General features: G+C 41.9%; 2 protein-coding genes across 4 annotated transcripts; one reads left to right on the forward strand and one right to left on the reverse strand.

Moving 5' to 3' along the window:
* The first annotated feature begins 41 nt into the window (after positions 1 to 41).
* PCID2 (PCI domain containing 2) lies at positions 42 to 14,191 on the forward strand. Of its 2 annotated transcripts, none has more exons than XM_014944185.1 (15): positions 42 to 143; positions 390 to 481; positions 3,414 to 3,503; positions 4,063 to 4,136; positions 4,890 to 4,955; positions 5,495 to 5,536; positions 6,014 to 6,068; positions 7,847 to 7,950; positions 8,722 to 8,797; positions 8,921 to 9,062; positions 10,069 to 10,169; positions 12,184 to 12,257; positions 12,421 to 12,546; positions 12,761 to 12,884; positions 13,832 to 14,191. In XM_014944185.1, exons 2-15 carry the CDS (start codon positions 446 to 448, stop codon positions 13,919 to 13,921), a joined length of 1,200 nt encoding a protein of 399 aa, XP_014799671.1. In that variant the 5' UTR covers positions 42 to 143; positions 390 to 445; the 3' UTR covers positions 13,922 to 14,191. The 2 variants fall into 2 exon arrangements, with proteins under 2 accessions (XP_014799671.1, XP_014799672.1); XM_014944186.1 differs by lacking the exon at positions 42 to 143 and adding an exon at positions 218 to 242.
* Positions 14,192 to 14,669: 478 nt separating this feature from the next.
* Positions 14,670 to 24,562, reverse strand: PROZ (protein Z, vitamin K-dependent plasma glycoprotein). 2 transcript variants are annotated; one of them, XM_014944183.1, is made up of 8 exons: positions 24,200 to 24,558; positions 22,360 to 22,523; positions 21,839 to 21,863; positions 19,788 to 19,901; positions 18,230 to 18,361; positions 16,811 to 16,896; positions 16,608 to 16,731; positions 14,670 to 15,946 (listed from the first exon to the last, which is right to left on the reverse strand). In XM_014944183.1, the coding sequence occupies exons 1-8, from the start codon at positions 24,264 to 24,266 to the stop codon at positions 15,435 to 15,437; spliced, it is 1,224 nt and encodes a 407-aa protein (XP_014799669.1). In that variant the 5' UTR covers positions 24,267 to 24,558; the 3' UTR covers positions 14,670 to 15,434. The 2 variants fall into 2 exon arrangements, with proteins under 2 accessions (XP_014799669.1, XP_014799670.1); XM_014944184.1 differs by lacking the exons at positions 16,608 to 16,731; positions 16,811 to 16,896 and having other exon boundaries at positions 24,200 to 24,562.
* Positions 24,563 to 25,311: the final 749 nt, after the last annotated feature.

The following is a 25,311-nucleotide window of genomic DNA, read 5'->3' on the forward strand; positions in this document are numbered from 1 at the left end:
GAGCCGGGGCTGTGTCACGTGACTCGCCGGGTCTCTCCCACTGTCCCTCGGGGGGCGGTGTCTCGCCGGGTGCCGGAAGCGCCGCGGCGGAGTTGCCGGAAGCGGCGCGCCGGGTGCCGGAAGTGCCTTGCCGAGGATTGAGGGTGTGCTTGTGGCGGGGCCGGGGCCGGGGGGGCCGCCGGATGCCGTGCTGAGGGTGCTGGGGGGAGGCGCGGGTTGGGTGTCGCTGTGGGCAGTCGTGGGTGAGTTTGGGGCCTCGGTGTCAAGGGCTTCTCTTCCGCCGGCAGCGGCTGCCCGGGCAGCGAGAGGCGCGGTAAAGGCGCCGCGCGTTTCGGTCGGGGAGGGTCTGTGTGCCGCCCTGTCCTCTTCAACGCCTTCTCCTTTCGTAGGATGTGATACAACCGCCTTTCCTTTGGGACGCCGGCCTCTTCTGCTTAACCTTTTAATGGCTCACATCACCATAAATCAGTATTTACAGCAAGTAAGCAAGTTTCTGTTTTATTGGCGGGCACTGTTGGGATAGGCGGATATGTTCTCCTTTGCTGGAAATGTACTGCCTTGCTTAAGAAACAAACCGGCCTAGAACGTGTGATGTGGTAAAGAAAAATACATCTGAAGTCAGTGTGAAGTATACCAGCTGTGTGCCGAGGTTGTATACCTGGAATTTCTAAAAAACGTGATAATTACTGATATAATGGGTAGTGAAGTCATTTTTCCCTAAGAACTAACGTGGTGGGATTGTGTGTGCGTACAGTGATAAATGCAGCTCGGAGGTTGGAGAAATACAGCGATTTAAGAAGTACAGAAGTGCAGAGAGAGAGTGTGTAGGGCATGGAGGATGGAAACACAGGGGCTGTGTCCCAAGGGTACCAGCTGGTCTGAACTTTCAGTTTTTAACCCTAGCCAACAACTAGGACCATACAACCGCTTGCTCACTTACCCGGTTGGGATGGGGAAGAGAATCAGAAGAATAAAACCAATCAAAAAAGATCATGGATTGAGATAAAGATAGTTTAATAGGTAGAGCAAAAGCTACTCATGCAAGCAAAGCAAAATAACATTCGTTCACTGCTTCCCGTTGGCAGGCAGATGTTCTGCCATCTCCAGGAAAGCAGGGCTCCAACAAGCATAGTGGTTACTTGGGAAAGACAAACGCTGTAACTCCAAATGTGTGTTGTGTCCTCTGCTTCTTTCTTCTCCCTTGGCTTTGTGTACTGAGCATGACATCGTATGACATGAAGCATTTGTTTGGTCAGTTGGGGTCAGCTGTCCTGGCTGTGTCTCCTCCCAATTTCTTGTGCCCTCTCCACCCCAGTCTACTCACTGGTGGGGTGGTGTGAGGAGCAGAAAAGGCCTTGACAGCTCAGCAACAGTCAAAAACACCAGTGCACTATCTCAAATCCAAAATGTAGCACTATACCAGCTACTAGTGAAAAAGTTCACTCCATCTCAGCTGAAACTACAACATAGCATCAGGCTCTTAGTGTGACCATTCTTACTGGTTTTTTTCTGAACCATCACATGTTCATCGTTGTTATCATCTTACTCTCTTCAGTCAAGATCAGTCAAGTCAACCAAGTGAAGAGAACAAAAAGGGAGTAATTGGCTTTTAGTCTCAAAAATGGAGTGGCTGACATCTCTCAGGACAGTGATCTGCTCTGAAAAGCCAGCATCTTCTCCAGTTGACAGTCCTCATGATTCTGCCTCCACACCCCGTTTCGTAAACACCGTGTCTGTGCACTTAAACTGTCTTTACATTTTAAGTTTACGCACATCTCTCACCAATACCTTATCTCTGACGGAAAAACATTTTGCTGTGTGTCAAACTTGGGCGCTTCACTGATGGAATGGACGCTCACTGGTGAGGATGGAAATCCAAAGCAGTGGGCAAGGAAGTGACAAATGGCAGTGTGCATAACGCTTAGAAATGAAGACGGGTAGATTAAACATGTAGCTATCGTTCCAATGTCTGATGTTAGACTAGCATCTGTATAGAATACTTTTGAAACCTGTCAAGGCTGTAAATGTCATATTCTGTGGGAGAATGGTTTAATTCTGCTTTCTGCTAAAGATAACTCCTTGTAGAAACACAGTCTTGTCTGAGCAGCTTACCGTGACGTCACATTAGAAGTTTCTTTAGTTGTGGAAATAGTTTTGGATATTACTTCTTAAAAGTTCCTTTCCTACAGTTTGTGCTTTATTTGTCATATTTTTGTGTCCTGATAGGAAAAAAAAATATCTTTTTGCTATATGGAAAGACTATACCAAATGGGAAAAATCATAGACTAAATTAGCAAAAGAAGCAGCAAAATAATGAAAATCAGCTGCTTAACCACTTTCAGAGGTTGGAGTTGGGTTTTTTTTTTTTCAAGTAAGGGAGAGCTAATTTTTTGGTTTGGAAGTAGTTTTTGTTATTAAATCTTACATTCATATGAAATATATTTGTGAGTCCTGATTACGTGCAAATTCCATCTGCAGTATTGCAAACAATAATACACAAAGATTGTTTATGTCTTCACACATATGTTTGTCCATAAGTCCAACTGGAATTTTTAAAAACTTAACAAAATTCAGTTCACAACGGCTCTCTTACAGTACTAAACTCATGTAAGCTGTTTGGAGATTTTCTGGTTTGCTTGTATCCTACAAATAAGGAAAAAACCATGGTAGTATTTGCCCTACCTTCTCCCTGATATGTTTTTGAAAAACAGGTGTATTGGAAGTACAGAATCACAGAATGATACAGGGTTGGAAGGGGCCTCTGGAGATCATCTACTCCAACCCCCCTACCAAAGCAGGTCCACGTAGAGCAGGTTGCACAGGAATGCATCCAGGTGGGTTTTGAATGTCTCCAGTGATGGAGACTCCACCACCTCTCTGGGCAGCCTGTTCCAATGCTCTGCCACCCTCAAAGTGAAGAAGTTCCTCCTCATGTTTAGGTGGAACTTCCTGTGTTTAAGTTTGTGCTTATTTCTTCTTGTCCTGTCACTGGGCACCACTGAAAAAAGATGGGCCCCATCCTTTTGACACCCACCCTTAAAGTATTTATAGGCATTGATCAGACCCCCCACTCAGTCTTCTCTTCTCCAGACTAAAAAGACCCAAGTCCCTCAGCCTTTCCTCATAAGAGAGATGTTCTATGCCCTTAATCATCTTTATAGTCCTCTGCTGTACCCTCTCCAGCAGTTCCCTGTCCTTGAACTGGAGAGCCCAGAACTGGACACAGTACTCCAGATGGGGCCTCAGCAGGGAAATACTGATTTATTCAGTTTTAAACCTTCAGAAGCTTACAGTTGGGTTGGTATCGATGTGGATGAACAGTGGTACCAAGAAAGTGGCTTCTGTAGTCATGTAAATATATTGTAAGGCTGTGGCTGGATTTTATTCTGTAATGTGATGATTTTCTTTGGTAGGTGCAAGAAGCCATTGACAGCAGAGATGGACAATTTTGTGCAGAATTGGTATCATTTAAACATCCACATGTTGCAAACCCAAGGCTACAGGTGAGAATCTAGTTTTTCTTTTGGTTTGCTTTCAGTTTTTCTAGTTCTCTCTATGGGTTTCTTTCCATTGGGAATAAACCTTAGAAATCTGTTTTGCAGGCCAGAGCGGGATCCGCTTGCAGGTTTCTTCCCCTTTTCTTCTTACAAGGATATTATGTTTTTCCGTTTTTTTCCTGGATGGCTTTTTTTGTTTCACTTTGAATTGTTTTCTGGATAGATACAGTCTTGAAAGTTCCTTCTGGCCAGGTGTACATTAGTTAGCAAGGTGGCACAGTGGAAGTGACTATAAAGAGAAAACCAGTGGGTCGCAAGGGTCCAGTGTTTGTGTTTATATGCATTTTGGATGCTTTTATTCAAGGCTAGCTCTAATCAGGTTCTGGAGACAGAATGCACACTAGCAATTCATTACACTGGGTGTGAATGTTAATAAAAGGTAAGGTTCTGATAGATAGCAAAGGCATGTATGCATGAAACTGCTATGATTAAATACCCATATAATATTCTGTTAATGGTGCATTGGATGTTCCTTTAATGTTTCATTGATTTATTCTATACTTAGCTTCCATCTCCAGAGGAGAAGTGTCAACAAGTTTTGGAGCCACCATATGATGAAATGTTTGCAGCCCACTTAAGGTAAAGATGGACCAGGAATGTAAAGTCGATTGTGAGGCGTCCAACAGGGATGGGGAAGGATATCCTAAAGGTTACTTAGTTATTTTAAAGGGCTTATATCTGAAAACTTGATATTCATTAATCTTATAAATAAATAATGTTAGGATTGCAGGAAATAATGATCTTCTCTTTCCTCCTCAGTCTGGCAGTCTTCTGTGCATAGGCATTGACACAGCTTTGGTTTCAGTGCCTGCTGTTTCCTTTGCTCTGCATTTACTAGCTACAGAAGAATTTAGGGTGAAATAAGTAAGGGAAATAAATATTTTTAAAAGGGATTTTAGTCATAAAAGTGTTCTTAAGACAGCTTTAGGACCTTAGTAATCCTGTTAGGCTTTTCTTTAAAAAATAATTCTGCATTAACACAGTCTTTAGTTCACTTTCAACAGTCTTGGAATTTTTTTAATCTGTGCTAATCTTGGTGACAGTTTCAATAAGAATTAGCATATTACAGTTGACACTGTACATATTATAGAAACAACTCCCTGTTCATCTCTCATTTTCATCTCATTTTCTACAATTATCAGGCTTGTGCAATTTAAGCACAAGCTTAAAATACTTGTGCCATTTTGTTAGGAACATTTCTAATCATATTTCTATGTGGGTTTTTTTTTTAATAAACATTCTATCCCTGTTAAGAGGCAAAAAAAAGAAATATTTGTCTTACGCATACGATATTTTCTGGTGCACTAATGCACTTTTTTTTTTTTTTGACAGGTGTACTTACGCTGTTGGAAACCATGACTTTATAGAAGCATACAAATGCCAAACAGTTATCGTTCAATATCCTTTTCCGTAAATCTTGTATATAGTTTTCAGTTTAACTGTATGTCTTTTTGTAGAACTTGTCTTTACCCCTTCTCAAATCTAATAGAATGGGATCTGCTTCAAGTGCACTTCAGCTATTTGGGTTCTTAAGCAAGGAAATTCATATACACTCTTCTTCCAGCTTTCTGTAGGACTAAGGGGGAATCTGTCACTTGGCTCTATAATAGGAAATTAATTTCTGACAGACTATAGGAGACCCTCAAATCATTAGTATACCTCCCAGTCTGTACTTGGCTGGAGGGGAGGATACTGATAAAGCATGCTGCTATCTTACCTCTAAGTGACCAGTGTTTCTAACGGCTACTACAGCACCAAGGGGTGTGTGGCTGCGCCCGCGTTCTTCCCTGCTGCATCTTTGCATCCTGACTCCTCATCTACTTGCTGCTTTGTTGGTTTCTGCCCTTTCATATAGTAATAATGTGGTACTGTACAACTGTTGGGGTTTGTATTTCTGCTTCATTTAGTAGCTTTTTAAATTTTCCTAAATATAATACATCTTTCCTGCGAGCGTTTCAGGCACATAAAGAGGAAAACTGGTGAGTACGTCATAGAGAGCTGCTAGAAATTAGACTCTCATCTTTCACTAGCATAATACCATAGTAGTCAAACTAAAATTATGCCCATAGTTTTATTTAGCCCCAGCAATACTTAAATGCAGCCTAGTTGTTTTTGCTGCCTGTTTGAGTTTTTAGATTCAAACGTGTGAAAACTAAACATCTAGGCTTAATTTTGTAGAATGGTCTGTAAGTAAACACCTGAAGAATTTGTTCAAGGTGAGATGGTATTTTATTAAGGCTACCGTAAAAAATGTTTCTGAATTAATTCTTCCTCCAGTGTAGGATTTTTGAAGTGCTAAAATCTCAATGACCTTTTCTTTTAGAAAGTGTATCCTTCTTTATTTAAAGATTAATGTATACTTTTCTAGTTTTATGACCCACTGTCAAAAAAAAAAAAAAAAAGCTTGTTTCTCATGTCTTGTTGCATGATTTGCACATACTGTTTTACTTTTCCAGGGCTTTACCTATTATGTACGCTGTAGCTCTCGATCTTCGAATTTTTGCTAATAATGTAAGTAGATTTGATTAACAGCCTCATTACTTTTATCTGTTAGAGGAGTTTCCATGGTGGAAATATTTTAGACTTTACTACATAGCCTAATTTTGCTCAGTACTGTTTAACTCATTGTTTAGAATTTTGTTAATACACTAATTTCATCCAGTCCCATCGAAAATCTAAGTTGCTCAGTCTGCCCACTTCCTATTTGCAGCTTGAGCTAGACAGGTTGTGAGGACCTGCATGTCACAGCAGTTGCTTAGGGCATATGAAGTGATGAAGTACTGTCTTTATAGAGTAGCATGGTGGTAACACTATTTCTGTATGTTGTCCTTGGGATTTGGTGGAATCTTTATAAGGGTGGAGACATCCCAAACAACTGAGCTAATCTAACCAGTTACTACGTCTGGAGAAGGAAGTTTCTGCCTCCTTTCCCTTCTTCCAGCTGTGTATGCTGCTTTTGATGCTCAGTGAAGCCCCTGCTGAGCCCATAAAACTGCTGACAGGCAACGCCCCCCCACAAATTTACACTATTTTTCTCAGGCTAGTGAATTGAAGTAGCTTGTCTAGGGATCTAATGGGAACTGCTGGGCCAAGGTAGGTGGCAGGGTCATGGTTGTTCTTCCTAGTCACTTTATATGGTGAGGTGAAGCTGGAACTGAGGATCCAGCTGAGTTAGAGTTTGACAATATCCAGTATTTTCAGTCTTTGTCCCCTCGGCACTTTCTTGTGCCCACCTACTCACAGAACAACACATTTGGCATGCTTGCACAGAGAATATTTTGTGTGTGTACGTGCACGTGCCTGTTCTGTAACAGGTCTCAATTCTCAGTCTGAGTGAGGCAAATTCATATATATGAGATGTATGAGAACAGGGAAAAATGGTATCGGTCATGCTGGAAGTGTTTGAACTCTGTCTTCTAACCTTAGTATGTTCAAAGGATGTGGATACAGAGAAGACTTCTGCAGCAAAGGATGCATTCCCATGTCTCTTCCTTATTTTTCAGCTAGTGAGGATGAAAGCCTTATAGTAAAACTATTTAGAAAGCACATAGTAAATATCTACTCACTATTTCCCCCCCACCCACTCTTCTTTGTTGTTTAAGTTCTGCATTAGTCAGTCCATGGATCTTTCCCATATGTTGGCAACTCTTTTTTTTTTTTTTTTTTTTTTTCCTTTACTTTTAATGCTATATATGACTTAAATCCCAGGAAAATAATTCCACTGCATTAATTCAGACTAGGCTAGGTTTTCTAATACGTTATTTATTTAGGTCTTCAAAATGTCTGTAGCACTGCATGTGGTTGACAGAGCATATTCTTGTTTATTAATATTATATGGCAACCTGTTTTCCCAAGATGCTTAAATAAATGAATGCCTTCAAGTAAATGTGTGTTTTTTTTTTTTTTTTTTTTTTTTTTTTTCCTGTTGTAACATATGTTTTCTGTTCCTTCTGAAAATCCCAGGTTCTAGCAGCGTGTGTTACTACTAGAAAATGTTGACTATGGTTTGGAAATAAAGTCTAGCCCTCGTGGCTGTGGAGAGAAGCTTAATTATAAATTCTAAAACTCAAACTCCTTAATGGGAGAAACATTTTAGTTTGTTTTTTATTCAAAAGACATTTTTTCACCAGATCAACTTGAGTTGACTACCTTCTGGATTTGAGGGATAGCAGGCATGGCAAATCTATTGCTATGAGACTTTTTAAAATACTGTATTAAAGAGCTGAACTGTTTACAAGCCAACGAATCGGGATGTAGAATTACACCTTTTTCTTGCTGTGTAATGACAGGCAGACCAACAGCTAGTGAAGAAAGGGAAAAGCAAAGTTGGAGACATGTTGGAAAAAGCAGCAGAACTGCTGATGAGCTGTTTTCGAGTCTGTGCCAGTGACACGTAAGTGAAAGATCCTCTACAGAACTTGCGCTATTAAATTGTTAAGAACCTAATGAACTTTATGTAAGATTTTTCCACTTACTAAGACCGTATCTGGGTAAGAACAAACACTTCTAAGGTTCATTTCCTCTCATTTAAAGTCTTTTCTCTCTTAACTATTAACTACAGCTGGAGAGGCCTCCCTTCAGGTTTAACATTCTTAGCAGATGTTGGGAGGGACTGATTATGTCCCTGTTTCTCAGGAAGGATTATTAACACTTCTGTGCCCTGAGATTATTAACACTCTTTTGCCCTGTTCAGCAGTGAAATTTGCTTCATTATGGTTAGATGAAAAAAAGGTGACTCTTGAATTTCCAGTCTTAGCAGTTTTAACACTTCTACAGTGGAGAAAACGTGTTGGGTTTTTTCCCCGACTTCCTTGCACCTTGAATATTGTAAGCAACTGCTGTGCTAGTGTGTGTGTTACCTGTAGACTGGAGTAAGGACCCTGAGGCAGATGAATAATATTTTACATGACATCTTTTCATTATGTTGAGAAGAAATGTAGCAGAGCTGTTCAAAATTTAAGTTGGAAACACATGTTCTGCTTTGACAGTGCTGGTATGGTTTAATACAAGAAGTTTGGCCTTGACTTTTGTTTTCAAACACCTATTTTTACCCTAAAAATCTGTAAGATATCTATGGAGGGAATTTACCACAAAGACAAAGTGATTGTTTTCTTACAATGGTCAGTACTAATAGGTTTTTTACTTTTTTCTTTTCTTACGACAGTCGAGCAGGCATTGAAGACTCCAAAAAGTGGGGCATGTTGTTTCTCGTGAATCAGCTGTTTAAAATTTATTTTAAGGTAGGGTTCAAGTCTAATAAGCTGTGTTTTCTATTTCATAGTCTGAGTCAAACCCATCTTTTTTTTATATGCTACTTTGTGTCTACAGTCTCCGAGTAAAATGCAATTAATTTCTTTTAACAGATCAACAAGCTGCATCTGTGTAAGCCCTTAATTAGAGCAATTGACAGCTCAAATCTGAAGGATGAGTATAGCATGGCACAGCGAGTTACGTACAGATACTATGTGGGACGCAAAGCCATGTTTGACAGTGACTTTAAGCAAGGTACTGTGTGCCACTGAGACAGATTTAAAGTCTTGCTGCTTGGTGAGAAATCTGGCTGATGTCGTGTGTGTGTGTGTGACTCAAAATGTGTGTAGAAGATGCAGTTGTGCTTGCACTGAGCCAAGGCCCCCGGGCTGAGTCAGATCAGAGATGAGATTACATGACGCTTCTAATTGTAGCATATGCCCAGTTTTAAAATACCTGTGTCAGTGAAGTTCTCTGTAGTTTTATATGTTGTGTGAATGCATAAGGAAATGTATGAGCATCCAGAAGAATAGGTTTGTGAAAGGTTTCACAAAGGAGGGTTTGCAACTTTCTTGTCCTCTTCAGGTTGCTGTATGCCATGTAGAAAATCTTCAGCAAACTGTCCTGTAGAATTAGTTTCTCAGTGCACTGATTTTTGGAAGATGTAGAAACTGCACTTCTGACATTTCTTATTCACCAATAGAAATGCTTCTAGAGCTAAGGTGTACAACTTTTCATCACTAACCAAAGCCCCTGACCAAAATCTATTCTGGAGCCAGTTTGGTTACTCTAAACGGTGTCTTCTGCCTGTCAGGCTTGTCATTTTTCTCTCTTGGTGTAAACTGATGAGAGAGTTTCATGTTGTGCTGTGTGATCTCACTGGCACATTTCCACAGCTCAGCAGACATGTGCATCCCATGCAGCTTACCTCCACCGAAGAATCTAATCAGTGAATTTAGAAAACAGAATTCTGTTTCACCAGCACTTCTTGAAATTCTCCCCTCCTCTAGTAGTAACACAATAATGTTACTGAAATTAGCTCAAAATTCCAATATTGCTTTGTATTTTATGTATATATGTGTCCAATAATTCATGCAGCATTTTTTCTTAATGTATTTTGATTGGTGTGATGCTTTTTTATGTAATTTCAAATACCACATGTTCAAGCTAGAGATGGACATTGAGCCCAGAATTTGGGTTACAGTTGAAATCCATTTTTGTTGTTGACTCATATTACTAGCACTTTTATTTGTGTCTGCAGCCGAAGAGTATCTGTCATTTGCCTTTGAGCACTGTCACCGCTCAAGCCAGAAGAACAAAAGAATGATTTTGATCTACCTGCTGCCAGTGAAAATGTTGTTGGTGAGTTGATGTTTCCTTCTAAATAACTTTCTGGGAGCAGATAACCAAACTGATGCTCAGTATGTTTCTTGTTTTTTCCTTACTGGAATTCAGAGGCTCTCTGTGCCTGACCACTGTAAGAGTCAGCATATGTACAGGTTGTTGTGTGAGGCTAAAAAAAAAGTGTTTAATTGTCATAGCAACACAGGAAAGGAGAAGAGGGGGAAAAAAACCCCAGCAAACAGCACCCCCACCCATCTTTCCCTTTACTTTCCCCCCACCCCTCCTAATGGTGCAACTTCAGGTTAGTTTTAAACAACTTTGGTCTCTTTGGAGAAGCACTTAACTTAAGTTGTGTAGCTGGGTGCCTCTCTGGTGATCAGCTGCTCAGATGGGCCAGGGAATGTATGGATTCACTGGCACAAATCTGTCTGCTTGTTTCACCTGGTGAAGGAAAGGAGGATGTGCAAACAGGTGGCTGAAGAGTCTTGAGAGGGGTTTGCCGCAGGAGAAAAAGGATTCCTATCTTTGGGTTTCCTATTTGCCCATTTGAGGCATATCAGAAGGGTCACAAAGTAGAGCATTATGGTTTTGAACAAATCAGTGAAGACTATTTGATCACTTAATCTTTCTGTTAAAATAATTAAGCACATCTCTGCTTCTTGTTCCTGTTCTTCTCCATGTGCTGTCCTGTGCTGTGCTGGCATTTTTGTATCCCTGAGCCAGTGGGATGATGGTAACTATTAATTCGGTGTAACTGAGGGGGCAAGAACCAGATTTTAGAGTTTCCTGTTCCTGGCCCCATTACCAAAGTTACATATAGACAGTGTTGTTATTACCTGCTTCTCTGAGTTGCCATCTTCCACCTTTGCCCCAACCTGTTCATGACCATCCTCCCTTTTCCATTCAGCACTCCCTTTCCAATCCCTTGCAGTCAGCTGGGTACAGGGGAAGCATAACGGGTATGATAATTGGCTTCTGGTTTTAATTTTTTATTTATTGACTTTGTTGCTGGTGGTTTACAGATCAATTGATGGTAGGGTTGATGAAGGAAAACTAACAGTCTTCCTAAAAGCTTTTGTCCCAGTCCTGACTGGGTATCTTAAACTGGTGGGTCCATTAGTGCTGTTAGTGTGACTTTTGTGGAGCAGCTCTAGTGTACAAGAGGCACTAAAGAAACTAGATAAAGGTCATTGTTTTTACAGTTGCTTTTTTTAAATCAGAGTCCAAACATTAACACTAACCTTAAACTGTACTAAAATAGCTTGGATGGTTTTTTTTATTCCTAGCAGCTCTCAGTAAACATGCAGCTGAGTTCTGCTCTCAGCTAATCCTCCAACCAGGAAAGGAGTTACCAACAGCATAGCATGATGGTAACTAAATTTAAAGTCTGACCCAAGTCAATGTGCAATCTGATCTCTGCTGTACAGAGGGGAAAAAACACCAAAGTTTCTTTTTGATAGTGTAGGCGGTCCAGTCTTACCTGATCTAGCAATGAGAATTAATTTTGTTTCTTTGAGTTTTAACTTTCTTTCTCTTTTTGTTGTTGTTTTGTTTTTTGAGAGGACATTTTTATTTCTGCACAGAGGCATAGTGAAGAAAAAATCTGGTACAGACTGAGCTAGCACTTGACAGTGCTGAAGTACTGCTTGTATTATTAGTAATGCTTGGGATTCCTGCAGTTCTTCTGTTTGCAGATTAGATCATACAGCCATGACATAAAATTTGGGTCTGCCTCATGTTACAGGATCTTGATTTTAAAAGTTTGATAACTGTATCCCAACATTAAGAAATATTAAGTCTCCCTAAACCATGATAAATAGATAGTTATCATGAGTTGAGCTACAAGGTGTTTGGTGTGGGCAAGGGGGTTTTCTTACAAATACTTTTATTCACTTCTTGTTCTGTAGCAAAAAAAAAAAAAGTGGTTACACATTTGTCTTTTTCTCTCACAAATGTTTTTATAGCTTACTACATTACATTTGAAGTGCATTCGACTTTATCCTGGAAAACATGGAAACTGTTTCTTTTTCAGGGCCATATGCCAACAGTTCAGCTCTTAAAAAAGTATGACCTTATGCAGTTTGCTGAAGTAACGAAGGCTGTGAGGTACGATGATTATTTTATTGCCTTGTGTGTTCAAAAAGTATTAAGTAAAAAGATACTTACTGGGGATGATTGAGGAAGGCAGGGGAGGGATATTCCTATCAAGTCAGTTTCTTTTCTTACTTGGATGAGACCTTCTCATGTTTTAATTTTTTCATCCTTGTAGTGAAGGCAATCTTCTCCTACTGAATGACGCTCTGACAAAGCACGAGACCTTCTTTATTCGATGTGGAATCTTTCTTATCCTTGAGAAGCTGAAAATCATCACGTACAGGAATCTCTTTAAGAAAGTGTAAGCATAACAAAACCTACATTTTTGCAAAAGTAGATTTTGTGTGGCTTCACCTAAGACTGAGATAGAAATGTATGTGCTCCTTAATGCTCTCAGAGCACTAAATTCCTCTTAAAGTGAATTTATTGTAGAAAGGCCATTTTTCTAAGAACCAGACTTTTTAAGTGATTGTTTCTCAAAATCAGATTTTTTTTTCTTCTGTTGTTTCTTTCAGATATTTACTACTCAAAACCCATCAGCTGTCTCTGGATGCCTTTCTGTTTGCCCTGAAATTCATGCAAGTAGACGATGTTGATATTGATGAAGTCCAGTGCATTTTAGCTAATCTTATATATATGGTATGTACTGACCACTTGTTTGGTCCTTCCAGACTTAAGACAGTAAAAAATATGAGGTACAGAATAAAAGTTTATTACAAAAAACGTATCAGTAATCCCAGGTTTTCTTGTGTAAAAAAAGTTGATTCACTTGTGCCCAAAGTGAAATATTTTCATTTGCCCTGAGGGCTTCCTCTAATTCCTGCCTCTTTTGCAGGAATCAGTTGAAACTGAAGTTGAATTTTACATTACAGATCCAGTACTGACATTTCTATATATGCATAAATACTGATCTAAAAATACTGAAGTTGTAACTGGGACCAAAAGGGATTTGTTCTGTGTTTGAAGTAGGAGATTCTGGACATTCTAACATTAGAAAGAGTTAAAACCAAATTGCTTTGGGTTGTTTCACATCTTGTCTTTTACTCTAAATGGATCTCAATTACTCATGAACAGATAAAGGCTTGAAATGAAGAGATTTCTAATAAATTGGAAGGTTTGGAGCAGCATTGCAGTGTCAGCAAGGAAACTAACTGCTTCTCTGTTTCTGAAACATCATTGGTGGGCTCTTGGAGTAACAGAGGATGAGATTAGGCGACTGGAAGATTTCTTTCAGTGTTACAACGCTACTAAAATCATCATTTCAAAGAGTAAATTTAGAAACACTTCTGTTGAGCTCTGTCTCTTCGAGGAAATGTGAGGAGACCGGTAGGGGGGGCCCTGGCAGCAGTCTCAGTCTGACAGCACCCCTTAGGACACAAACAAGGTTATGGTTCCAGCTTTCTGCTTCCTCTGTGAGTTAACCCACTGGCATAAACTGGATCCTTACAGATATTAAGAACCATAGTGCAGCGACGACTTAGTAAATAGGCGTAGCTTTGCTTGATGTAGTCTGGAGGCAGCTGAGGTTAATAGGCATTGTATTACCAGCTTTCAGTCCTAACACTCTCTTTTTCTCCTTTTCCCAGGGTCACATTAAAGGCTATATATCTCATCAGCATCAGAAGCTCGTGGTCAGCAAGCAGAACCCATTTCCTCCGCTGTCAACAGTGTGTTGAGCGTTGCGTCTCACCCGTGCAAGTACTTTTCAGATACTCAGCTTGCCCAGTGGGGCTGCTCCTAGTCACCCTGAGAACACTGTAAATGACGTGGTTCGTGTCCAGGACTGGAATACCAGGAACTGTTTGTGGCTCCTTTCCCAGAATGACCAAGGCTGCCAGTGTTACAAAGTACATTCGAATGAAATAATAATTTTTCAATGACAGTTTCTTCAGGCTTTCTACATCGTTCAAAGTATTTCAAGAGGAAATAAGGCAAAGCATTCCAAACTCTGAATGAAATAATAACTTTTCAAGTTATTTCAAGTTTCTTCAGGCTTTCTAGATTGTTCAAAGTATTTTAAGAGGAAATAAGGCAAAGCATTCCAAACTCCTTCCGAAGTACTTAAAGCTTTTATAAAGTACTCTGTGTTACTACTTCCGCATTTGTCTTTCAGAGGGCAGGAGTATCATACTTTGTTACTTGTGTTAATCCATTCTTCAGAGTGGAAATGATGTGTTCTTTCATGGTTTCCATTTTTTTAAGTCTCTTCCATAGTCTTGCAGGTATTAAATACTCTCTTCAAGCCTTCTCTAAAAACTAGAGAAATGCTTGACAGCAAAAGCTTTACTGTGTCAGTGATACTTACGGGTTCAAGTAAATGTGGGATTTTTGTCTGTCGGTGCCCACAGATGGGTTTGGTTTTTTTAATTACAGTAAAATTTTGTTTCATTTTTGTTATGATGAACAAAAGCTTATCTAAGTAACTTATCCATCGTCTGTTTTATTCTGCTTCTGGACAAAACACTGTCACTGGATCCGTTATCGCAAGTGTTACTACCTTGGGGGTTTTGTTTGCTTGTTTTGGGGCTGGTACAACATAACTTTGTCCATAGTGATGGGAAAGTAGTTTGGGAATTTTTTAATTCTTTTTTAAATAAAATAAAACATTTCCCCCCCCCCGGCCTTTGAGAGTTGGGGTTTATTATACCCACTAACTGATGTGAACATGATTCATAAGGGAAAACACAGGTACCATGTATGAGGGGAAGCATTTTTCAGTCTGATGAGAGTGTCAAGTCCTACCTCAAAATAGGCATTTAAAGGCTTGGAGTTCCCCTGGTCTTCATAAGTTTTACTTGTATGGATACAGAAATAAGAATATGGATTTGTTGAATCAAACCTCAGGGTAACAAGAATTAAAAAGACTCCTTTCCTTCTAGCAACATTTAAAATCCCAGAAAAACATGAACGCTTTTTGAGTTTTAGGATGAACAGTTATGGGAAACTTCAGTATTTTTTAGTAAAATAACTAGGTTTATGGCATCATGACTTTCACAGTACTCTGTGTCCGTAGAAGAAGGAACGACAAAGAAGCTTTTCCGTATGAATTGGAGTTATATACACGTCATCATTGCGACTTCCTTACTGCAGATCGTGATAAGAGAGTCAGATGGGTGTGCTGGCTGCATCCAAACGTTTCCTTGCAGTGACTGGCAGGGGTGTGGTGCTGGAGGGTTGGTTGTGTTTGTCTTATTTCATTTTTCGTTTAAACCATATCATATACCTCGCCGTGTTAGTGAATAGGAATGTGTCCCAGTCAGCATCTTCTAGCGGCCAAGATCCCAGGATACCAGTCAGGAACCAAGTGCCCTTATACTCGGTAGCTAAAAAGCTTCCTCCAGCCAGTCGTTTGTCTACGGCCTCCTGGAGGTGTCCACAAAACTGCCTGTTTGTGAGGCTCACGTTGAGTATTTGTTTGCAGTCCTCAGCGGGGAGGTATGACACCTGCAGCTCGTCCCCTTGGAGCTCCTCGCCTTCCCTTCTCCAGCCGCTGACTGTCCCAGCCAGTTTTGGAATTAGAACGTGTTCTGCAAAGTCTCTTTCAGGGGTGCAGACGGGAAGCTGGTGGCTGTTGCACTCCACGTGCTCTTGGAGTTGCAGCAAGGCGATGTTGTTCTCAGCAGTGTCTTCTTCATACCGGATGTGTATGTGTTTCTCCCTGACTTGCAGCGTCTTCTGGGTTCCGCTTGTTCCATTAGGCCCTGTGAAGCAAGGACATTTCACTGCTCTTAGGGAATAATCTTAACAGACACCTGAAAACCCCATGCAGGCTGACAGCAGCTGCCTGGTCATGCTGAGAAACGTGTGCAGCAGAGAAACTAAAGGCACTTTTCTTGAAAACACTGCAGTGAAGGTAAACTATATAAATCATAGAATCATCTAGGTTGGAAGAGACCCTTGGGATCATCAAGTCCAACCATCTACCCTACTCTACAAAGTCATCCCCTACACCATGTCCCTTAGCAAAATATATTGACAGCTTTTTAATGCTGTGTAGAAGCATGCAAAATTTCAGAGTGAAGGACAAATAATGAGAGAAGTGAATTTTGGCATGAAACTAAAGCCACCTCTAAATCCACCTGGTTTAGCTTATCCCTAGGTGTGCTGAGTTCTGAATTGCATTCCAGAGGCAGTTGTTTCTCCGCTTGGCTTGTAGGGGGTCATGGGGCAGATCTAGTTCTTGCTCAAGATATGAGACTGAGATGCTTAAATGAGATGACAGCAGATTTGTTTCCTTTAACAATATTTTTATGCAGAAAAATATTTAGTTACCCTTTTTTAAAAAAAATTTAAATAAATTAATTTTTTTTAAAAAAATGCTAAAATGTGCTGCAAGAAGAGCAAATGTGTTTGATCACCTACCAGTACCAACCCTGATTTCAAAATGGCTGTGCAGAAGGGCGCACTCTGCTGTGGTCAGTACAAAGTTACTTTTTAGCAGCACTCCTCCACAGAAGCCCTTCCCTTCTGAGTTCAGCAGCAGGACCTATGAAAATGCGAAAAGGCCATAAATAGCACTATCCGTGTGAGGCTGAGTGATGGGTTTCATGAATTGCTAGAAATACCTGCCAAGGAAATCGCTCGTCACGTTTCTTCCTGGTTTTGCTTATCTGATTTTCACTGTCTTGAAGTCTGCCACAGGCACATTGATCTAGGAGATGAGTTAAAAAACAAAATCAAAACCTCCTGCTATATAATTTCAAGACATCTACTACCTGCAAGTATCTTACTGCTTCCACCTTGACTTTTGGATTTTGCTTTTGCACCATGGAAAAGGGCAAGGAGAAGTTTCCGAAGTGGTGAGAAGTGGAAGAATTTGCTTGGCACCTATAGTCTAACAGCTTAGCGATGGTGCTGAACATTTTGGGTCATTGCTTAGGCTTGTGGTGACCAGATTTCACTGTGTCACTAATGAAATGAGGCTTCCTCTCCAGCCAACCATCAGCACAGCTTGCTTCCTCATCTTTGTATCCTGTGTACAAATCATGCTGAGTAGCTGATAGCTGTGGCCCGATCTGGACAAGGTAAATCCTGGGGTTTTGGGTTTTCCTTGTTAAAGCTGTTGCTCTAGGGATGCGCATGCCTTTATGTTCTGGTTCAGACAGCGAGTGTGCTTTTCAAGTGGATCCCCCAGTTACCTGCATTTATCATACTTTCTACTCACCCAGTGGCATGGCCTTGGGTCACAAGAACTGGGTCCTGGTCAGGTGAAGCTAAACCAGAAGACACCCTCTGTACCCTCATAGCTAATGGGTGCTTAGTCCATAGGACCCAACTAGAGCTAGTCTGATGTAAAGCCCAGCTGAGATGTGCAGTAAGTGTGGAAATCAAGCCTTCATCACCAACATTGTGGCTCTACAGCTCAACTCCTATTTGGCTGCCCTACTTGCTAATAGAGCCAAGGGCCTAAGGGTACTACTGTGGATTTAGTAGACGTAGTTTATAAGGGAATGAGATTGAATGAGATACCTGGTATGAGACTGAAAAAAAATGAAGAGAGCTACTGCTTTGTCAGTTAGGTTGACGGTTGGACAAGATGATCTTTAAGGTCCCTTCCAACCTAGAGGATTCTGTGATTCTGTAATTAATATGGCAGCAAATGTTGCCCTTCATTTATCAGACCATCAGGTGCCTGATTGGAATCTATTGAACCTTATTCCCAAACAGACGGGTCTTGAGCAGAGCTACTCTTTATCGAGCACAGGAGTGGAAAACCTGGCCCGGTGAGTGAGACATAGAATGATGCAAGTCCTCTCTGCAGACCCATGTTTGAATGTTGGGGTCAAATATTGCTTCTTTTACCACTGCTCTGGCATCTTGGTTGGTGGTCCCTGGATTCCTCCTTTATCTGCCCGGTTTGGAAGATCAGCAATATCCTCATCGCTTGAGTCTCCAAGGAAGCTGATGGCACCTGGATGTCAGATGGTGGCCTGCTCACCCCAGCACCGAGCGTGTGCCCCCTGTACTTCCACGCTCGCACCTACCTAACGCGATGCACTGCTTGTTGTCCTTCCCGAGCTCATAGCCATCAGCACAGGAGCAACGGTAGGAATTACTTCCCGGGTAGCAAAAGTGGTGACACCCTTCCTTGGCTTGGTGGCGACATTCATTTTTAGCTAAACAGAACAAGCGGACGAAAAGCATTGGGAACAGTTCAGCTGGAGTTTTCTTGCGTAGCTTGAGTCCTCTTGACTAAGTGTTTTGTTTTTAATTGCTTTGTGGGGAGGCGGGTAGGGACTCTGGCTTGGTAGTGTTTCCCACCATGTTGTTTTTCCCCTTGTTAAGCAGAAATTGGAGACAGCTGAATCTCTGTAGCATCCACAGACTCATTGCGAGCTGTGCCCACCCAGCACCCCCCTGCACCAGTCTGTCTGCACCTCTGAATTTTGGGGAGGGTTAGCCAAGGGCCAAGCATGGGTTCACATGGAAGGATGCCATGGGTTTTCTTTCTGCTCTCTCAAACAAAACACTTAAGTATCTGCAGCAGGAGGAATGGTTGCACACGTTAAGACAGTTCTCTCCCTCGTAGCCCACGTTAAGAAGGCTGAGGAGGAAAGCTAAAGCTTTCTAGTTTTCAGCAAAAACAAACGCGTGGCTCTTATTTCTCACACCTCTGCTAAGAAACTTAAAATTAACAACTGTCAAAGATAAATAAAAACAGAAAGGGAATATTAATCACCTTTGAAACACGCTTGGTCAACTTTCCATAGCTGAGCAAACACTTAAGCTTCAGCACAAAGCAGCAGGAGGAACAGCCGTTTGATGGTGGATCTAGCTCACAGGTGGAGCTGTAGCAAAAAAACCTCCCATAACGTGGCCCTCTAAGGCTCATGCTGAGCAGATCCAGTTCCCAGCACTGGTCCAAGCTATGTCACCTTCTGCGCTTCCCCAAAAGCTGGTCACAGTCACACCCCTTCTACAAAAAATGACCCTGCCTTGCAGCAGCCGGGGCGTTTCCCAGCCCAGGAGACCTCCGAGCCAGCAGAAATACTGATGTAAGGGCTGGAAAGTAGAACCTGGCAGATGTAAAAATGTCGGATCGGGCCCAGGGTGTTTTATATGCCAGAAAATATCCATTTTGCTTTCTGCCTTTTAAACTTCCACTGAAAATTGTTTGTTTTCTGGAGTCCCTCTGTTCTGAGGGACTGTCCTGTGGGTGCGTGTGGCCTCAGAGGCACCGGGGTGGCTGGGAAGCTGCCCCAGCACTGCAGCCCTGGTTCTCCAGGCCACAAGCCACCTCAGAACATGGTGGGACAAGCAGCTGGGGAGCACCAGTGGGAGCAGGCAGGGATGCCTTTGGAGCCCACCCATGACAGGGACTTGCTTCAGCCCTTTTCCTGTGTCCCCGGAGAAGGGAGACTCCTCTCCCCGAGCCTCCCTTCACCCCACCTTCAGCCCACATCGCCCCTGCTCTGCCAAGAACTGTGTGTTTTAACCTAAACTATGATAACTGACTGTAATGGGAGAGCTGCGTATGGTTTCCTGGGGATCCCCTATGCCAGGAGGAGATAGGGCTTCTCCGAAGAGGGGGTGATGCCTTACCAAAAGCACAGTTCTCTCCCTCGTAGCCCTCAGCACAGGTGCAGGTGTAGCCACGGATGCTGTCCTCACACACGCCGTTGTGCTGGCAGGGGCTCGACGAGCACCTCCTGCCACCTGGAGAAATGCCACAGGAGAGGGATGAGTCACCACCACTGCTGACCCGAACTACGCAGCCCCCTCCCCAGCCCGCCAGCCACTTGGAGAAGCATTGCAAAAAGGCTTGGGAAGAAACGGGCTACATCTCACCAAACTACTCCTCAGGAGTAATTTTAGCCCAAGTCTCTGCTTCCACGGGCGCTCCCACAGCCTCTGAGGGGCCCAGGGGCAGAGCCCGCTTCTGGAGGACGGATGCTCTGCTTCAGGGAAAAGCACTGATTTACAGCTCATGCACTCATTATGAGTGTAACATGAGATTAGCGTTCTAGGTCTCCCATGTTAGGTTGATATGCATATAGATAAAAAAGCTATTATATGCATATATGGATTAAAAAAAAACCCTGGCATCAAAGTTATACATCAAGCAACATCAAACTAGGAGGAAATCTGGCTTTCACACCTCTGTAAAATTATTGTACAGCAGCTCAGGCGCTAGCAAGCTTAGTCTTTCTGATGAACCGAACATTGAAACCAGATGATGCCTCACTACAGGTGGAGCACCAGGCAGGGCTCCCAATTTCCCTTTAAGTTGCCCACTGGAAAGGCTCCAAAAGAGTTTGGAAATGTTCTCCGATTAGCTGTTTGTTGCAGACACAAGTAATCAGGGAACAAGCCAAAAAAGCCTAACCTGGGACATGCTCTCCAAACCTTCTAAAATTCAAAACTTCATCAGAGAGGTCAACTTCAGTCAGTGGCCTGCTGTCATGAATATCAGGGACAGAAAGGTGAAAATTCTGCCTGGTATACTAGGACCAAATCACCAACCAGCATCTGCTCAAGCTATGGGCATTTTTGGGTATGGGATATGGGTATCTTTGAGTGTCAGCTGTACTAAAATACTGCCTTAAAGCAGTTACTGCCTTCAGCCCACCTGCAGTCAGATGCCATCAGCACAACTCGGGTCACCTGAGAGGGTTTTTGGGTGGGTTGAGGGGGTCTCATCAGCACAGCTGAGAAGGTAGAGTTGAGGAGTGAGGGTCTCCAGCAGCAGTGGTGGGCAGCTGGAGCTAGGGAAGGGCTATACCTACAGCCTGAAACAAGTGAGGTGGTTTCAAGGCTCTGAAATATAGGCTCAAATATAGGTAAGGAAGTCTCTAAAAATGTCTGGGGTCAGGTGAGGTTCTGGAAGACTGGGGAAAAAAGTAAACCTAATGCCTAGCTTTATTAAAGGAGGAAAGAGAAGATTCAAGGAATTATAGAAAAACCAGCATGACTTCTGTTACTGGAAAAGTAGTGGAACGACTAACCTGTATCCAAGCACTCAGCAAAATAAGAGGGTGGTAAGTAACAATAACATGCATTTTTCAAGATCAAATAGTCCAAACCAAATCAATCTAATTGTATTATAGGATAAAGGACCTAGTGGGGATTCAGTGAACATCCTAGAACAGAAATTTCTGACATGACGTTGTCATTAAGTGAGCTAGGAAAACAGAAATGACTATAAGACATGGACAAAACTGTTTGGAAAACGATGTTTAAAAAGAGGTTATCAATAGCTTGTAATACCTATTTTTCTTGCTTAGGTTTAAGTGCTAGGTTTGTATTTACGTGGTTTTGTTGGTAATGCTGTGCTGCTCAGTTTTATCACAGAGTAGACTTTCTCAGGTCCCAGGCAGTTTCAGAACAGCCTTAAGTTCAAAAAAAGAAATAGCCTATTTACTATGGTAACATCTGCTCACTTTAACTTTTATTCACTTTGCAGTCTTAATTGTTTTTTCCTATTTATTGCTTTTTTTAAACTTTTCACATCAACACTATTCTTTCTGCTTAAATAGCGACTGGGCGTTTCTTGTAGGATAAATTGCTGAAAGCTCTCAGAAAACCAGCATTGGACTGAATCATAATGTTCACAGTGTGACAGTGCTATTGGGGGAGAGAAATCAAGAGCTTACCGTAGTAGGCATCCCAAAACATTTTCTGGAAAAAACAAAAGCGGAGGGGGAATTAGATTTTAATTCTCAAGTAATATAATCCTCCATAAATATTTTGGTAAAGCAAAAACAATACACAAGAGAATATATACTATGTTTTAACATTTACACGGTTGCACAACTACAAATTCTGCCCTGCCAGCAAAATTTGGATGAGGGGGGGTTGCATCCTGCTTATTTTATTGTTTCTTAAGAAGGTATAAAGGAAAAGAAACACTTTACAGGCAAGAGAGGAAGAGCTGAATCCTTTAGCAATACAGCTTCCTGGAAAAACTGGCTGGCCATTGTCTCTTTCGTGTGTCAGAGCTGATCTCTGAGTTTCCACTTTGACCACTGAAGACACCTGCTTTCCGCCTGCTGAGGTGGAAAAATTTCACAGGGAGAGAAACCCAAACAAAGGAAGCAGGGCACAGGGCTAAATTTGATCATAAAAGACCAAGGCAGTCATTTTTAATACGCACACAAGAAAACAAAATACTTACAAGCATTTCATCGTCCTCAAATACTTCTCTTGCTTCTTCCTGCGTGCATCTCTCTTCAAGGCATTCTCTTTCCAAGCTGCCTTGGAGGACCTCTTCCAGAAGTAGGGAACTGGCACGCCTCTGTCTCTTGATAACCTTGTTTGCATCATCAGCTGATATAAACACTGAAACGTTGTATGACAAAATGCTAACTTCAGTACTTAGACTCATTTCCTTACATATTTTCATCATTTTTTAAAAAAGATAATATTAAGCAGCCAATTTTAATCACGCAGAGAAAACTTCTGGCTGATTCAGGGTTTCAACCACATTAACCTTGCGTACTGGAAGAGCCCTATTTTCTTAGCCCAGACTCAGCTGAGGAGTCATGACCCTTTTCTCTTGGGGAGAGCCTGAATTGCTCCCAAGCAGAGAGAATTTGAAGCCCTTCCTGATGAATTTTTTTTCCTGCACCAGGCACACAGAACAGCATTGCTGTGGCATGGCCAGGGAAATGTATTATCATAAAAGCAGAGGCTATTTAGTAAGGCTGCATGGGGCTTTCAGACTCCTCAGTAGAAGTGAAAATTATTTGTATTAATTTATGATGATGATTTCAAACTGATTCCCATCTGTCAGACCTCACAGGGATTTTTTGCTGAGAAGCAAGCACATCACATGGCTGTGCTCTCAATCAAATCTCTCTTACAGAGAATAAATGAAAACTACCCCTCAGCAACGCTCAAAAAAGTTACAAGGGCTGTATCATACAATATCCTTTATGTGGAAGACACCATAATCTCTTTGATTTGGGTAAAGAGGAGGAGAGATCAAATACATGAGAGTTATCAGATCTTAAAGCTCCTCTTTGCAATGATGCCCACAGCAAAAACTGCCTGCCAGCAGGATGGCTGGAGCCTGTTGCCTTTGACACCAAGCAATATGCGGCTGTGTGTGTCAGCACGCATTTGTCAGCTCTCCTGTGCTTGGAAAGTAAACCCATTGGGGCAGGGACTGCGTTGGAGTGGTTTTTTTTAATTATTTTATTCAGTGTTTGAAGGCCCAGCACTGCTAGGCACAAAGGTTGAACTAATCAGTAATATTAAAAGTGGAAAAAGTGACAGCAATAACAAAATTAGTCTAAAAGTGCATACAAATGCTAAGTTAGGCTTTTGAAGGATATTCGATAAGCAACATATTTCCATGAGATAGTGAAAAACAAAAAAAACACAAAAAAAAACAAAAGAAGAGCTTAATGTTTGTGTTTTGCAATTTAAAAAGTTATCTAAAACCCCAGTGCACGTTTCTGCCGTGCAGTGTTTCCGATGCATCCTGTGTAACTGGCAGTGCCCTTCTGCTGCTGCCAGGGGCATTTTGACCTTCTTAAGTGGTCACCGCCTTTTTCTTCCTTGCCCAGCTCCTCCTTAGTACTAACAAACCATGGAGGATTAAGGCAGAAACATGAATTTCTTCAAGCTATAAGAAGCATGCATCTCAGCCTCTGTCATAAGGCTTATTTTTATGATGTCAGCAGCAACTAGAAATACAGAACAATATTCTCATTAGTATCTGGGGCACTCTTTAAGAGTGATAAGAAAAGACAAAATGCCACCCTGGCATAAATTACGGTAATTCAAAATTGCATTGCCTTAGTAACCTCTTGTAGTTTATACTTAGCTATATAAAAAAACCCAACAAATGACCGCACGAGAAATGGAAGAAAAATAAGGAACAGAGAGTTTTCAGCGGTGTACTTTGTGCTACAAAGTAAACAAGAGACATGGTACAAAAGTCCTGGTGCGTTTAGAAGAGCAGCAGCACAGATCAGTATTAAAGCCACAAAAAAAAGCAAAGGCCATACCTGTCTGCTCTGTCTGAAGGAAAAGGGCAGAGAGAAGATACAATATTGTCCAAGAGCACCTTGCCATTGTCACCCTCAGAGCCTAGTGGCCTCCTGCCTGCATTCCTGCCGCTCTTGAGGGGAATGGCTACAGGGGAGATGTTGAAGTTTAAAGTCCAGCTGCTCATGAGAAAACAAAACTTCTAAGGGCAAAGCCTGGCCTCAATGTCAACACGTGAAAAAAAAAAACAAAAAACAAAAAACAAAAAACCAAACCTTCCTCAAAAAAACCTGCTTAGTAGCACAGCAGTGCCCCTTCTCTTGGTGGTCTGGCTGAAGGTGGAGCAGGTTTGCCAGCTGTGCTGAGAGCTGCTCCAAAATCTGGGTATTCCTCCCACTCCCCCACCCCCCAGCCTTCACTTACTGTAACACAAAACAAGGAGAGATGAACAGTATGACCATTTATTTGTACCATATCACAGCACAAGCTGGATGACGTGTACGGAGATCGATTTTACGGGAAGTGGTTGAGTCACCACCCCTGGTGGTATTTAGAAGGTGGGTAGACATAATGCTTAGCAATATAGTTTAGTGATGGTTTTTGTCAGTGTTAGGTTGATGGTTTTGGACTAGGTGATCTGAAAGGTCCCTTCCAACCTAGACAATTCTATGATTTGGCAAGGCTTAGCTGCACCGGTCACATCCCATCGGCTTTTGGAGCAACCAAGCAACCAAGACTAGGATTTCTGCCGTAGGGAAGTGTCTGAATGGGTACAGCTTTCTTCGTTTTTGACTGTTTGGTTTGCCCTGCCCAGCCATGAAGGAGAGCATGGGAAACTCTTCCTGACTTCAGGATCCCTGTCACACAGACACACTGGAGGTGATAGGAGGTGTAAGTAGGAAGGGGACAGGAGCACCTCCCTGGGCTGCTGTGCCATGCACCCTGGAGCTGGGACAGCCCTCCTGCCTGGCCCAGGATGAGAGGAAGGATCTAAGTGTTGGCATACATGGGCTGGGCACTGCCATGGCAGTCGTGCCCCTGGGAATTGTTTGGCTCCCAGCACAGGCAGGGTCCTGGAAAGAACAGGAAGCCCTTTCTTTAGTCAGAGCAACAAAGGGTGAGAGGAAAAATG

The sequence above is a fragment of the Calidris pugnax genome, unplaced genomic scaffold, assembly GCF_001431845.1.
Source record: "Calidris pugnax isolate Ruff unplaced genomic scaffold, ASM143184v1 scaffold69, whole genome shotgun sequence".
NCBI lineage: Eukaryota > Metazoa > Chordata > Aves > Charadriiformes > Scolopacidae > Calidris > Calidris pugnax.

Coding starts and splice junctions, on each gene's coding strand:
- PCID2 (XM_014944185.1), top strand. CDS start 446: ATGGCTCACATCACCATAAATCAGTATTTACAGCAA. Junction 10,170..12,183: donor TGCCAGTGAAAATGTTGTTG/GTGAGTTGATGT, acceptor TTTCTTTTTCAG/GGCCATATGCCAACAGTTCA. Junction 12,258..12,420: donor GAAGTAACGAAGGCTGTGAG/GTACGATGATTA, acceptor TCATCCTTGTAG/TGAAGGCAATCTTCTCCTAC.
- PROZ (XM_014944183.1), bottom strand. CDS start 24,266: ATGGCAAGGTGCTCTTGGACAATATTGTATCTTCTCTCTGCCCTTTTC. Junction 22,524..24,199: donor CCTTCAGACAGAGCAGACAG/GTATGGCCTTTG, acceptor ACAACGTTTCAG/TGTTTATATCAGCTGATGAT. Junction 16,732..16,810: donor ACGAGCGATTTCCTTGGCAG/GTATTTCTAGCA, acceptor GCATTTTCATAG/GTCCTGCTGCTGAACTCAGA.